Here is a 15,256-nt window from a genome sequence, read left to right as displayed (position 1 = left end):
GCAATTTAGTCCGCCACATTGCCGGAGCGCTGGAACCGTCGCAAAGCCCGTTTTCGGTCCAGGTTGGCGCGAGCACAGTCGTCATCCCACCATGGAACGCGATGTCGGACAGGTCCACCCCTGGAGCGGGAAATTGCTATGCTCGCAGCGACTCTGAGGGTGCGTGCAAATTTTTCCGTCATCTGATCCACTGGAGTGTTGCGGTCGCATCCTTGGTCAAGTGTTGCGGTCGCGGTAGCAACGATTTACGTGCATCGTGAGTGTTGTTTACAATGTTTCTGGTACATGGTCAGATGGCGATGCTTTCAAGGTAACGTAATAGATATCCAGCAACTAAGCCATCTAATTTTTAACAAGAAAACATTAATTTAATCAAAAAATTAATTCATTCGTGAGTAATTTCTTATAACAAAGAAGGTTCAAATCAACTGGACTTGTCTTTTTATATTTTTATTAGCAAGCCAGCTTACACTCGCATACAGTGATTAATTCTAGTTCGGCAGGCATCGAAAATGTAAACATTTTTTCCATGAAAGGAAAAACAAAACAGAAAACTAAGCTCGCAACCTGACCACTTGATAAAACGCAGTCAGCCGTCGAAGCGGCACCAAGAGTCCTGCCAATCGACGCACTAGTGGAGTGATTCTGCAAACTTGGCGAGCTGTGAGGATTCTAAATCAGTCAAAATAAAGATGTAGTTAATTCCAAATCAAATATTACATGAGGCATCCGTCGACACCGGACTTCCAGCTGCATCAGACCGGTTAATAGAAGCGAGTTCAACCTCCACGTGAGAGAATTTTACATAGTTTGGTCCAAGTGAATCCGACAACGATTTTGAAGAAAGTGTTGAAATGTTAGCCGAGTTCATTGCGTCATTGGAACTCGTTACTAACTTGCAGGAACTGTTGCGCATCATCAAATTGGAAGACAACACATTTGACACAAAATGAGGTCCTACACCGATATCAGAAGAACAGGATGAAGACGAAAGACCGTCAACAACAGTTTATGCTGACGCTCACGCTTCTTGGCTTGGGAAGCACGATTTTTTACTCCCGTTCACATTTTTCTTCGTACTTTCTTCGGGCGTTCTCCGGGCGTACTGAAGCTTATTGGTGGAAGTATAAAGTTGTTGTTAGGATTATATTCATCCATTAGGGTCTTGATGAGCCGCGCAATGGCTTTCCTCTTGCCAGCTACGATGGCTTCGTCAAACCAGTTGACGATTGAAGATATAGGAAACCGGTAGTCCTTCAGAGGTTGCTGAAAAAAGGTTAGGTGGAGTCAACGTTATTGTCAAAATAAGAAAATCGTGAAAGAACTACTTGACAGAATAGGATGTGAATAAAAATGCTAGCCATAGGCGCAAAATATGCTCAGAATTTTTTTTTCTTATTTAGCTGTAAGAGACTATAATTTAAGCGTGACTTGACTGTAAGTATGGATAATTACACGAAAGAAGCTCTCGGTGAACTGAAGAGTGTAGAGGCCGCAGTCGATGAAATTGGTCTGTTTCGGTACGCATGGCACAGCGCCCTTCAGTGTCTCGCGTGTGAAGGTGCGATCGTTTCTTTTGCGTTTGCATATGTATTCCATTCTGAGGTAATCCCTCAGCATGGCAACGGTGTGCTCACGGTCAGGAGCGCACGGCAGCGAGTCCAAAATTAATATACAGGGTCTGTTGGAAAATTTCAAAACAAACACCAGTAGATCCATCAATTTAAATTTAAATGTAAGAAAAGAAATGAATAAAATGTCTCAACTTTAATAAATAAAATAGCATATCACGTGCACAAACAGCATTTGTGACTGTGAAGTTCCACGACTTGTTATGAAAAACTGCAACTCAACAATACAGCCTCAGCTGAAGTGATACGAGCAAACTTAAGATCACGCGCATAAATATAACTTCACATTAAACTGCTGGTGTAATTTAAAAATAAGATGTTTACTGTTTAATGGGCGGCAATGTGCAGGCAGACTTCTTCTTGGCAGGTGGCGTCTGCTGCTGCTCCTCGTCACCTCCTAACCCAGGGATCTGCTGCTCTGTAGTTTTGCTTTTCTCCCTCGAGGGTTGCAGACTGTTGGCGTCATCATCCTCATCCTCGTCTTCTTCAAGCTCATCTTCGTCCCCTTCAGCTTCGTCACGGTGGCTGCACTCCCCATCATCAATGATAGGAATTTGCTGGAATAATTTCGAGGGTCAAAAACTTATAAAGACATTTTTGTATCTAAGTGAATAACGCAAGTAAATTGTTCAAATTAAAAACTCTATCTTCAGTTGCTAATGCAGTGAGCGCCTTACCTGGTGCCGTACTTTACGCCTGCCAGCGCCATTTTTGACGCATGCTGCCTGCTCCGCAGCCAGGGCCTCAGGAGCTATGGGCGCTCCAGACTCAAAATGGACTGGTTCGCGCAGTCCAGGGAAGCAAATGATGGCCAGGAACCAATGTGCCCTGATACAGAAAAAATGCTATTTTGATCCCGTAAACAGCACACGAAAGAAACACACATACGAGGAAACAGCACGTACGAGGACCCAGAGACTAGTTTGCAGGTCCAGTGTCAAATGCCAAGATTATTAATGTAAAAATCGATTAGACATTAATTTTTCAAATATCTATCCTTAAACGCTAGATCGATCATGTACTACACTAGCAATACTCACTGTTCATTGACTGGAATGATGATGAAGTCTTTGTCAAAAATATCTACACATTTAGTCCAGGACTTGACTCTGGCATGTCGTTTCGCCGCAGCTGAAAGTCGTGGATCATCTTCAGCAGGATGATGATACTTAGTTGTTAGACGTTTGTAGAATAGTGTAGAAAACAAATGAACTTTGTTGCGCTGCTTCTCCGGCAACCTACCTAGAAACCAACTGAAGAAACGCATGATATATTATATATCTTTATGATTAGTAAAAATATGGATAAGACCTATAGGACATTATTTTTGAAGGACTTACTTCTTAATTATTTATTATTTTATTTTTGAAGACTTCCTTCAATGAAGTCACTCAGAATTTGAACATGATAATAGCTCCAAGTATCTTAGGTACTTATTATCGATTAAACAACATACTTGAGGTAAAAGTTCAAAATAGTATCATTGAGGAAGCTCTCTTCTTGCAGACTTTTGTAGTCAAGCATGGTGATGCAAATGCCACTCTTCTGAGGTGGTGGTGGATAAATCAGGAGCCTGGAAGCAATTAAATGATCAGTAATAAATAAAACTCAGGACACTTATTAACCAACATCTCTACAAATAATCCAAGGCAGAAAGTAAAATATTACTATATGAACAATTGAAACGTTTTTCATTTATAGACTATTTACACGAAATTTATCACAAAATACAGGAGCCTGCAAAATATAATAGAAAAATATATTTCAAGTGAAGAAAAGCGTAACCATGAAAATCATTCAAATGAAGCTTCTACTGAAGGGCAGAAAGGAACAATGATGCCCAAAAAATGAGGTAGGTCAAAACAAAGCTTTATTGTAAAATACATGACACTTTCTTACGTTTCTGAATCTTGAGGCAATCGCTTGATGTAATTGGAGGTTTGACACAAAGTAGTATGCCTTTCTGGAACCCCAAAATCCTCAAACAACTTTTTGGCCAGATCATGGTCTACTTCCCACAAAAATTCCTTATTCTTGGCAATGCGACTCTTGAAAATATTCTTGATGGCAGCCTCAGTTTCTTCATTACTCTTTTCGGGCAAGAGCACCGCACGACAAAAGTCATCTGCCATAGAAAAGTGATAGTTTAGACAGGTTTCCTCAAATATTAATCATTCGGACATCAAGTTAAAAAACATCAAGTTACTAAAAGACATCAAGTTACTTAAAACATCAAGTTACTTATGACAACATTACACCGAAATCTTTCGTACAGTTTCATTCTGTAATTTATATTATGTATGTATCATGCTGGTTTTTAAATAATATTTAATACTATTAAGTAAAATCTAAAGGCTTTAACTATAAATGTAGCGGTAGCGCTGTAGCGGCAAAACCTCGTATCGCTACTTAAATATGTAGCGAGCGCTACCGCTACCATTGCTTAAATGTAGCGCCGCTACCGCTACTGAAAATGTAGCGGCCGCTACATGTAGCGCGCTACTGCCCACCTTCGATTTCCAATTTGCGTCGAATTTCGTCGACAGCGACGCCTTCTACGATGACGAAAAGAGCTGCCATACGCTTGCCAAAATGGCAGAAAACATTAATAATATCAGACAGTTCAATGATTATTTCCACGACTTGTGGGGATCCTGAAATGAGAAGACACACGAACCTCAGGTCAAGGAGCAAATAATAATAATTTATGCAGCGTTAATAATCACGTTAGTATACAGCCAGATTACTTAGAACTGAACTAAGGAACTATTGAGCATTGTACTAACCGGAAACAAGAGATTCAACACTAATTTTGATTTGGCTGGTGCTGAAGATAACATCGGACACGGGAGTAGTTGGGTAAAATTTAGTAGGACTTCCAAATCCCACAGTTCGGCACACAACTCGGCAGTTGTTGGACGAAATTTCCTCAGGTTCGAAATCTTCACACGCGGGCTGTTCTTCTGCAGGCGGCTCACCTGAAAGTAGATTTGAAACAAATTACGTATCCATGAACATGCCATTGTGCATTTACAACGACCTTGTCCACTGCAAGCTTCATATCAGCAGCCTCATAGCATTTCTTCTGTATCTGTAAGCTTACAAGACGACTTGCAATTTCATATCATTTTAATTGGGTCAAGTGCAGTCACTATAACAAAAAATTATCTTAAAAACATACCTGAAACAGAAAGGAATACTTTAGTGAATACCATCAGTACCATCAAATTTCAGTATTTCTCCACGTATATCAGAAATTTACATTCCGAAATCTGTCCTCTAACACGAGTAGCCTGTTTTTCTCCTCCAGGGCCTGGCAAGATTAGTTTATCTATAACATAGCTATAACATTTCTACGAAATGTAGGGCGACTGTCCTGAGTTACACCGCCCGTCCCTAATTACCCCATTTGACGGTATATTAATATGCCACTAGTCTGATACTAATTAACTTGCCACTCTTCAATGAAATAAAATGAAAATTTGGTCGCTAAATTGTACTCATCCATCAATTTATACACAAGAAGTTAGACAGGAGCCATTACAATAGGTGAAATTATCCATGTACACAGGCATTTTTGTCTCATTCATAAATGGCTACTGCACGTTTTTCAGTTTGGACTTTGAAACAGTTTTGATTGCTCTATAGCTATGATTTATTTTGCTTATAAAATAGATTGTATATATATATTACTGGCTGCTGACATAGGTGCAATGGCTTTCTGGAAAATCAGGAAGGAGCCACCTGTGAATGAGACAAAAATTCCCATGTTGCGGTCAATTTCATCCACTTTTAAGAAACATGCCTAATTCATTTTATAAATAATAAGCAAAGCACCTTCAGGAATTTCACAGATTAGCTGGAAAACTATAATTTTACCTGCAATTTATGGGAAATTCAGCCTGATACTCCAGATTTGTGCTTAAGGCACCCAAAGTGGCAATTATGGCATTGATGGTGACATTTTATGTCACCATCATCTTATTCATTAACTGATTGAAATTGGTTCATACGTTATATTTCTATCATCAACAAGTATCTGTTAAGGTAAATATCATTATATCAGCCAAGTAACTCAAGTGTCCCATTCTCATGATCACACACAGTACCATCAACAGGGTGCGTACCAGGATTAAGAAAAAAATCCATGACTTTTCCATGACCTGGTTCTAGTAACCTTTGAATGTTAACTGAAAAGGAAGTATTCAGCCCAGCAGAACCAAACATTGCCAGAACCTGTGCAAGATGTGCATCAGACATACGCATCCACTTGTATATTTATTTAATCTTACAATTTTATTATGAATCCACATTTTAGTCCGCTGGTTTTAAATGGATCCGCTCGACATTAATGGGGAAACACACGCAGCACACAAAAACACTTCCACTTTTCATTTATTTGCAAATTCCATGACCTTCCAAAATCTGAAATGAAATTCCATGACTTTCCAGGCCTGAAAAGTAATAAATCAAATTCCATGACTTTCCAGGCCTGAAAAGTAATAAATCAAATTCCATGACTTTCCAGGTTTTCCATGACTGGTACGCACCCTACATCAATGCTACACCTTGTAGGGTGTACATACACATTTACAATGCTACATACACTATAAGCGGCAACACAAGACAGCAGCACTCGTGAGACAGTACCAGGGTTGATGCCATGCTGATAGCAGATGGAGCGCAGCATTTGTAGCTGCTGCACCTTCTTGCTGCGCTGCACCTGCGCCTCTGACAACGGTGACAGGTGCTTTTGCAATACGTTCAACAAGCTCGCGTGTTGCTTCTTGGCCGCCTCCACTGCGAGTTTTTGGTGCCTGCAACAAACCCATCGTCATGGTAAGAAGCTGCATTTTCCTGCAGTCTAGTGGGAGACAGTTGATAACTCAGCGGCTACATGGAAAGCTTGTCAGTAATCTTAAATAAAATAATCAATTTCACAATCAAATTACATTATCTAAAACAAATGCGTATGACGAAAAAAAAAAACATCCCAATTATTAGAGAGTTCAAGAATAAAAAAAAAACTGTAAACGTAACAAACGACAGGTTATGAATTGCGCACTTCACTGGCTGCGGCTGCTGCAGGACAGCAGCGAGCACCAAGGAGGTGTAGTGCTCATGGTTGTCAGTCTCGAGGTGTTGCTTGTAGGCGCTGCTCAAGGTGTTGCCCAAGTTTATCAACTGCAGCGGCAGCCTCACCCAGTGACCACTGCAAATTATATGCCGGTTTAAGTGAGGTAATAGAAATGGTGTTAGTGTATCCGCTACAGAACAACCCTCGCGTCATTAAGCCATTGCACGAGGCAACAAACGCTTTATTGATGCCCAACTCACGCGTCATTCAGGCACTGCAGGAGGCATACTCTCATCCTTCCAAAGCCACTGGACCCGACCAGCTTACAATCCTTCACCTAAAGCACCTCGGACCTCACGGAATCACCTACCTGACCAAACTATTCAACGGGTCGCTCAGAGCCTGCCGAATACCCGAAATCTACAAAACCGCTAAAGTGATCCATCTACTCAAACCCGGTAAACCAGAAGACCAAGCCTCCTCCTAGTACCGACCGATCTCTCTCCTCTGTCCAGACGTCAAAGTTCTCGAAAAATGCCTCCTACCTATCATCAACGAACACCTTACACTCGCCGGGCACCAACACGGTTTCAGACCCGAACACTCTACCACCTCGGTCTTCGTTTTCCTGACAAACGACGTCACCAATGGACTCAACCAAAAGAAACCTGCCCACCGCACTATCATTACCGCTTTGGACCTCAGCAAAGCCTTCGATACCGTCAACCATCAACACTCGTTAACGACCTTTTCGATTCCACCCTGCTCCGTTCAATCGCACGCTGGATCACTAACTATCTACATGGGTGCTCAGCCTACACCAAATTCCGCAATGAAACATCGAAACAACAAATCATTCACACTGGGGTACCACAGAGATCCGTGCTGTCCCCGTTGCTCTTCAAACACTACGTTTCCAAAGCCCCACCACCTCCGCCAAACCTCAAATTCATCTCTTACGCAGACTACTTCACCATCTACACAACTGGACCCGACACCGTACGACTTACCGAACAACTCAATAACTATGTGCCAGAGCTGACCTCCTTTACCCAACGCAATCTCGAAATTTCAGCCACCAAGTCAATAGTCACGCTCATCACTTCTCACACCGCTCAATACAATCACCAACCACAAGTGGAAATAAACAACCAGGTCCTGCCGCTCAACCACAACCCAAAAATCCTCGGTCTCACGTTCGACACGACGCTCACCTTCACTGCCCACCATAAAAACATCGCCTTCAAAGCTTCGAAACGCAACAATATCCTCAAAGCTCTCTCTGGAACCACATACGGACAAGATAAGGAAACGCTCCTCCAGACCTACAAAGTAATTGGCCGCCCAATAATCGATTATGCCTGCACGGCCTGGATACCTGTCACATCCAAGTCCAATCTCAATCGCATATGAACAGTACAAAACGCCGCACAATCACAGGATGCCACAGTATCACCTCTGAACCACACCTCCACTCAGAATGCGGAATGCTAACAGTACAACAGCACTCCGATCTACTGGCCGCACAATTCCTCGTAAAGAGCCACGACATCAACAACCCTTGCCACCGCATCACTACCCTCAACCAACCACCTCGTACAAGAAAAGAAACGCTGCACGCCCGCTACCACGACACCATTCAACCCGTCATGCCAGCCGCCATCAACAGCCAATCCATCAAAACTGCCTGCAACACACTACATACAAGCGCCGCCCGAACCGCCGTTGAGGCGTACCACGCCCCGGTACTTCTCAACGGCTGGTCAACACCCACGCCAAAAATTGACCCGTCCGAAGCCACTTTGCCACGCAAAACAAGACGAATACTTGCTCAACTGCGGTCCGGCCACTCCATTGTACCCAACAGCTACAAAAACCGTATCGACAACATCAACAACATTTGTCCACACTGCTGTCTTCTGCCGGACGACGTGCCTCATCTTTTCAACTGCATCAGCAATCCCACATCCCTTAACATCATAGACCTATGGCGAAGGCCCGTTCCAGTGGCTGGTTGGCTCCGGCCCCGTCTGGACCAGCCCGACTGACGCGCTCGGCTGGGGCAACAACAACAACACGAGGCACCACTCACGCGTCATTGAGGCACAGCAGGAGGTGCGTGGGGCTGGGCGGAACGTCTGGTCCCTCCCTGCACGTGTTGAACAGCAGTAGCAGGAAGCCCTGATCAGCGTCGAGCTTCTGCTGTAGCTGCTTGTGTATGCGACGCTCCATTATTACCTTGCGCTCCCAGGGATCTTTCTCCGACAGCCATCGGTACCAGCCCACCACGCTCTGCAGGAACAGCGTCATGATAACGTGCCTGTGCCAAAGTTCCCTTCCCTAAAATTGGTTGGGTAGAGACGGTTATAAGGAAAGGTAGAAGTAGAAGGTGCATGTAAAAGTAAAAGGTAAAAGGAAAGGTAGAAGTAGAAGGTGAATGTAAAAGTAAAAGGTAAAAGGAAAGGTGAAGGCAGCTGTAATAATAATGAGTCTCACCAGGTGGTTGGCATGGGCGAACTCTTTGACCCTGGCGAGCGTGTAGTCTCTAACGGCGCCGCTGGCGTTGTACATCTCACCTAGCCCGTCCATTGGCAGGTACGATGAAATGTCTGCATAGCAATGGGAATGCTTTACTATTATTCTAGTAAATGACTTGATTTAACAATACTGTGGCTTGAGGGATGCAGCAGTGAGTTAAAAAATTAAGATAGAACAAGCTTACTTTCAAGATATCAGTTCACGCGCGATCATGTATGAAGTAGGTACATGTGATGAAGCTAATAATCGAGATGCGAGAGAGTTAAAAATTAGAATACCGAACATACAATCCTGACAGAATGAAAAATTAAATAATACAAACTTGGGGGCAACGATTGCGCTTTACAGAACATAAACATTCCTAGAATTAAATTCACACAACGCGACCAAACACATCGTTCATACAAGACAAAAGCCTGAAACTCACGCCGCTTTGTGTGGCTAGTCTGCGCGCCCATGTCGGCGTCGGTGATCTGCGTGCGCGTGTAGTGCGTCAACGACCCAAGCAGAAAGCCTTCCTGTCGAACGCGTGCGAAATTTATTAACCTCCATGTAATCTAGAGACGATATTTTTTACTTTCAGTCTATATGGTGAACCGATCTTTTTCACTCACTTTACTTTAACAGCCTCAAGTTAATGCCAAAACTCAACCCGTGAGATGAATGATTAAATGATTTTTAAAAGAAGCGAAGCATTGAGCTCATTACAGCGGAAACTAACCTGAATGTCAGGGCCGCAGTCGAGCTCAGAGCGTAGATTAGTGAGGAAAGCGTAGACCACAGAGGGACACTCCACCGACACGTTAGTGCACATCTCGATGTAAATGTGATTATATATTTCGACGGTCGAATCGCGTTAATGTAAATAATCCTATGAGAATGAAATAACATTTCAATTAAAATGCACGTGAAAAATGTAAGACAGAAGAAGTAATCGCAAATGCTGAAAATATATATAGCAGTAAGGAACGAAGGAATGCTACAACCATGTATGAACTATATAGGGTGGTTGACCCCCGAGGAAATCAGCCTTTCAGTTCAGCTTTCTTGTTACGTCACGCAGATCGAGAAACGTAAACAATCCCGTCATTGCCATGACGGATTGGTTGACTGGTTTGAACGCATTTCGGTGATTGGTTCATGACCGTGACGTCACTGAGATCAGTGACGTCACGGGCGAACAACAAACTTCATCCGTAAAATGTGTTTCTATAGGGTCAACATTAAACTAGTTCAACCATGGCTGCAACTATGGGGAATAGAAAAAAAAACCGCTTCAACTGGGCGGTCTATAAAGCAGAAACAGAGAGAAAAGAAACTGTCTCATGGAACCAAGCATAGGCCTGTTCGAATCTGGTGACTTCCACATTGATGTCAGAAATTCTCTATGCCACAGGTCACGCATTTAATACCGTCTCGCGGATCAGCAAAGAGCCGAATGTAGGGAACGAAAGACAAGGAGCTTGCTCAAATACCGGATGTTTGACCGCCGTAAAGATGCCACCGTAAACCTCAACGATATTGGTTTGAAACGCTAAAAGAACTGGTTAGAACTCAGGCCGCCTAGGTAAAAGAGCCGATCTCGGCCATCAGTATCCAGGATTGAGTGCAGAGTGCCAACGTTAGAATAAGCAGGCTGCTACTGATAGCGATCATGCGGACTCGGCCAGCGACCTCTTCGTGGATGGAAAACGGGGAAAAACTTATATTCTGGAGCCTCCGGGGCAAACAATCACTTCTCTTAGTGGAGAACGTGAAGGTTCGACTGCGGCAGGTTTAGGAAAAGGGGTACGGGAGGGCAGGTAGGGGGAGAGGCGTGGGTTACAGTGCGGACAATAAGCAAGTAGGACAGGCCTAGGCAGCGGAGTATAGGTGAAGGAAAGCAGGCAGTAGGGCAGGCCTTGACATCATCTGGGCACTCAGGTGTAGGCACATCAATGCCAGTACATTGTAGACTATCCGGGTGACTGAAAGGAAACTTACTGAGCATGGGTTGAGGTCAGCGTTGGGATGAAACTCTTTAGACGTACAGAGGAGCAGTCAAATAAACGTTGCTCAAATAATTTGACGAATGGCAAAAGACGGCAGGAGGAAAATCGGGGCAGGACACTGAAGTTCTCAAAGTTTAAAAGAGTCTGACGGGCATTAAGAGCATTTCGCCCCATGCCAGCTTCACCAGAATATTATCATTGAGAAGCTTCATGGTATTTATTATGCGTTAACAGTGCCCGCGGAACGCCAGCAAGGGAGAGGGCTTCATTTGTTTAGTTCGACCCGCGATGCCAACTGATAGTCCACCGTTAGAAATCATGCAGGAGATTTTAATTAATTTTACCTATGAAATGATAGATTACTGTGTTCTGGTAGCTTTATTGACGTTCATCATTGACGTTCATCATTTATTGACATCATATTGACGTTAAAATCTGTTAAAATGCTCCCAGTTAACTCATGAAATGAGTAATAGTGTCTTAGGCCTTAGGGAGCCGGGGGATCGCCGGCCCCTAGTGGCGACTTGGGCCCATACTTTCAAAAAAAGTTAAGTGATCGTAAGTTCATCAGCCAATCATTGACGGCCTTTCAAGGAAAATCCAGTAATCATAGACAAGAAAATAGAGCGTAAGTACTTACGTTCACTTAGCGAATTTTGAAAGCATGGCCCCTGGGCCACCCCTTGCGGCAGCAGGCTAGTTCACGGAGAACACAGAACCTTGCAAGCAAGGCAGTATAAAAAGATATATATCTTGGAATACGAGGGTGTGAAGGAAGGACATTCAAGGATATTCTTGATAAACTGATAGGTCGAGATAACTGTGATGGAAAATGCAGGAATTGAAGCAAAGGGTCATGTTCTTGTACAGTTTTCCTCGAGCAATCTGGGAAATGGTGAATAAAACACATCATTATGCAAATAGCTTTATAATATTCAGGTATAAATTCGTAGGCAAAATGCACAAAATAATTATGCAACATCATTTAAACGAGATGTTTAGGCAGGTTCAAGACACTTGAAAGCATCACATTTATTACCCTGTTTTTGTTGTGCCAGAGGCTAATTACATGAAAAATTTCATGCCCTGTATAGGGAATATCTTGGACAGAAGGCAGCAGCTAAAATGCGTCCTAATACAAGCAAGAAAAATTGCCTGACTCCCTGACTCACAGCCACCCAGCCCTGACTCCCTGTCGGCAACTGGTCGCTTTCAGGTGGCCGAGGAATGGCCAACGGTCAGCTATAACTAATTGGATAGGCCGACCACTGGCCACGTATTATTCTTTGCCCCTCATTGACTTCGCCTGTACCATGCCACCCGTTGTGAACTGACAGTTGAGTAATTTACGACATCTCTTTCCCCTCAAACATTGCACAACATCTCCATTTGAGCAGCTAGTATGCGGGATTTTCCCTCCGCGTATCAGCAGACTCGATCATAAATATTTTTTGGTAGAAAATATCTATAACAAGGAAGCTGATCAAGGAATGCCAAATATACCATTCAATTGACAATAAAAATTACAACCCGTTTATATCTCAAAAAAAGTGTAAAAGTAGCAGACATGATGAACAATAATATTCAAAGTTTCTTGAAATTTCCTCTCATTAAAACTCTTTTAATACAAAGTCTACACATTTTTTATTACTGGTCAACACTTATAAATAAATAGCTAGGTAAGTATGGAAAAATCCATATCGCCATCTCATTTGCGAGTGGAGTAAAGTCTATCCTAATCCTAATTAGTGAAGAAACGCATAGGGAAGAGCCCAGCCTGTTCGAAGCCTCTCAGGTCTCAATCAGGGCCTTAATCAACACTCCAAAAAACATATAATTAAATAAAAAAAACACCCTTTTTTTTGGATGCACTTAATCTAAAGTATTACCCTGTGTCCTTGTTCTTAGGGTAAAATTAGTTATTTGGGGTAACATGTGCATACAACCTTGTAAATAAGTTCATGGCTTGTTACCTGCTTGTAAATAGTTTTTCATTACTCAGCATAAATGGTTTTTCATTAAAAATTACGTGGCGATGCATCTTGAAAATGGTTGACAATGCTTTGAGCTTAAAAACCCATATATTGGCAACGCTGCTTCCACCCTCTGCACCCTGGCCTTAAACTAATAGTAATTAGTAATAATACAAGAGTGAGAGATTAGGTAGGGAGAATTGAAAGACTGGGAAATTTAACTTACTAAGGAAAATCAACATAAAAAATACATTGTTTCTTAATAAAATTGTTTTGGCAATAGGCCATGTAGGGTAAACGCTGTTATCGTGCGAGTCTCAGCGCACCGCGAGTTGCAATTTATCCCCTCTTATAACAGGAAGGGCCACGACAACGAGAATGAATAAATATTTGTGGAAGCGCTAATTCTTGTCTAAATTTAAGGTTTGAAAGCTTTAAGGTTTTAAATTTTATTAGGAACAATGTCAGATGAACAAATTAAGGTTTGCAGTAGGCAAAAATAAAATCTAAAAAATCACTAATAAAGGGAAAAGCACAGGCCGGGTTAATGTGGACTTGACATTACCGTGCCAGCTGTAAAAAATAAATGAAATTAATAAAATAGCAAAGGATGTATAATTTAAGAAGCTGTGATTGAAATTAATAATTAGTAATCAAGCACTGCAGGGTAAAGTGAAGGCAAGGGACTTATCAGTTAACGTCAACAAAACAAGCAAGGGATATAGTCATAATTAAATGGGATCAAAACAAGTTAAGTAAAACCAAAGAACCAAAAGGGTTTGCAAGGTGAACACGGTTGAGAATGCAATGACAGACTATTAAGTATAGTTGACTATTTGTTTAAAATAGGAATCATGAGGAAATGCAGTATTGAATATAATGAATCAAAGAATCATAATAAATCAAGAACCAATGCCTTATTTACAGAAACACAAGTTAATTAAAATGCAGACAAAACATATATATATACAAGGGTGAACATTCACTAACCAGCATGGCTAAGCACGAGTGGTCAGGACTGTCAGACCGCTCTGTTACACAGCTGAGTATCATTCATTGGGCTCAGCTTATAGTTAATGAATATCTGTAACAGTGACTGAAACAGAAGAGAACAAGGACATTAAAGTGAGGTCAAGGCAAGGCCGGAGGCAAATAACAAGGATAAATAAGCACAGATAGGCTGTGCTACACAAGCCACAAAAGCCTCCCGGCAACAACGCGGTATATTCCGACATCGTAGGTAATTCTGTCACTTCTCTAGTTTTTCCTTTATATTAAGCTTTGTTTTAGTTCCATGCGTTCATTGATGGTTGAAATGGTGACGTCATACATTTGCGTGTCGAAATACTGCAAAAACACTAGGTCTTGGCCATCTAGCGGGAAAATATTGAGATCCAAAGAGAGACAATGCATGCCACGTGGCCACTGTGCAGAGAGTGAACGAAGATTTAAAGACATACGGCGACGCATTATCGGCAAAATTTTTGCCTTCAAAAGATCTTGCCGACACATTTAGATTGAAATTCTTGCATTTAATATATTTCTCAGTCTTCAGCCAACTATTTAGAAAAAAAGTAAGGTTTCCGGTACGTTGGATGGATTACGATGCAGCAAAGCTTGTCCTAAAATCAGTTGCGATGAGTTCCCGCAAAAAATGTAAACAACATCTTTTCGATTGCGTAGTTTCGGTCGCATTAGAGCGGTCAGACTGCTTTATTACTTGTTCAGTTGACACTTGCTGTACAACCGGACTGTTTTTAGGGTAAAATTAGTTATTTGGGGTAACAAGTGCATGCAACCTTGTAATAAGTTCGTGGCTTGTAAATAGTTTGTCGTTACTCAGCGTAAATAGCTTTTCATTAAAAATTACCCGGCAACGCATCTTTAAAATGGCCGGCGACGCTTTGGGCTTAAAAATCCATATATTGCCGACGCTGCATCCACCCTCTGCATAGTGGCCACGTGGTGAGATCATCGAAAAATGTGTCAAATTTGACAGTTGACATGGCTCTACCAAATAGTGAATAACTGTTTTTATAGGAAGAA

The 15,256-nt window shown here is 42.1% G+C and overlaps 1 protein-coding gene across 1 annotated transcript; it reads right to left on the bottom strand.

The window, feature by feature from the left end:
- Positions 1-433: 433 nt before the first annotated feature.
- On the bottom strand, positions 434-10,254 carry LOC108671764. Its single transcript, XM_018159335.2, has 15 exons — positions 9,968-10,254; positions 9,674-9,764; positions 9,205-9,317; positions 8,801-9,000; positions 6,697-6,843; positions 6,282-6,448; positions 4,418-4,609; positions 4,142-4,285; positions 3,531-3,756; positions 3,088-3,204; positions 2,672-2,884; positions 2,309-2,459; positions 1,956-2,188; positions 1,456-1,681; positions 434-1,266 (listed from the first exon to the last, which is right to left on the bottom strand). The coding sequence occupies exons 1-15, from the start codon at positions 10,058-10,060 to the stop codon at positions 1,063-1,065; spliced, it is 2,517 nt and encodes an 838-aa protein (XP_018014824.1). The 5' UTR covers positions 10,061-10,254; the 3' UTR covers positions 434-1,062.
- Between the last annotated feature and the right edge of the window lie 5,002 nt (positions 10,255-15,256).

This window comes from Hyalella azteca, unplaced genomic scaffold (genome assembly GCF_000764305.2).
Source record: "Hyalella azteca isolate HAZT.00-mixed unplaced genomic scaffold, Hazt_2.0.2 contig14290, whole genome shotgun sequence".
In the NCBI taxonomy this organism is placed as follows: Eukaryota; Metazoa; Arthropoda; class Malacostraca; order Amphipoda; family Hyalellidae; genus Hyalella; species Hyalella azteca.
Note: the sequence above shows the minus strand (reverse complement) of the source record. Positions and strands in the feature narration are given on the sequence as shown.

Excerpts from the sequence above, each read along its gene's own strand:
- LOC108671764 (XM_018159335.2), bottom strand. The coding sequence starts at position 10,060 with ATGTGCACTAACGTGTCGGTGGAGTGTCCCTCTGTGGTCTACGCTTTC. Across the intron at positions 3,757-4,141 it reads ACGCAAATTGGAAATCGAAG|ATGACTTTTGTCGTGCGGTG; the intron begins GTGGGCAGTAGC and ends TTTCTATGGCAG. Across the intron at positions 1,682-1,955 it reads ACATTGCCGCCCATTAAACA|ACCCTGTATATTAATTTTGG; the intron begins GTAAACATCTTA and ends ATTTTCCAACAG.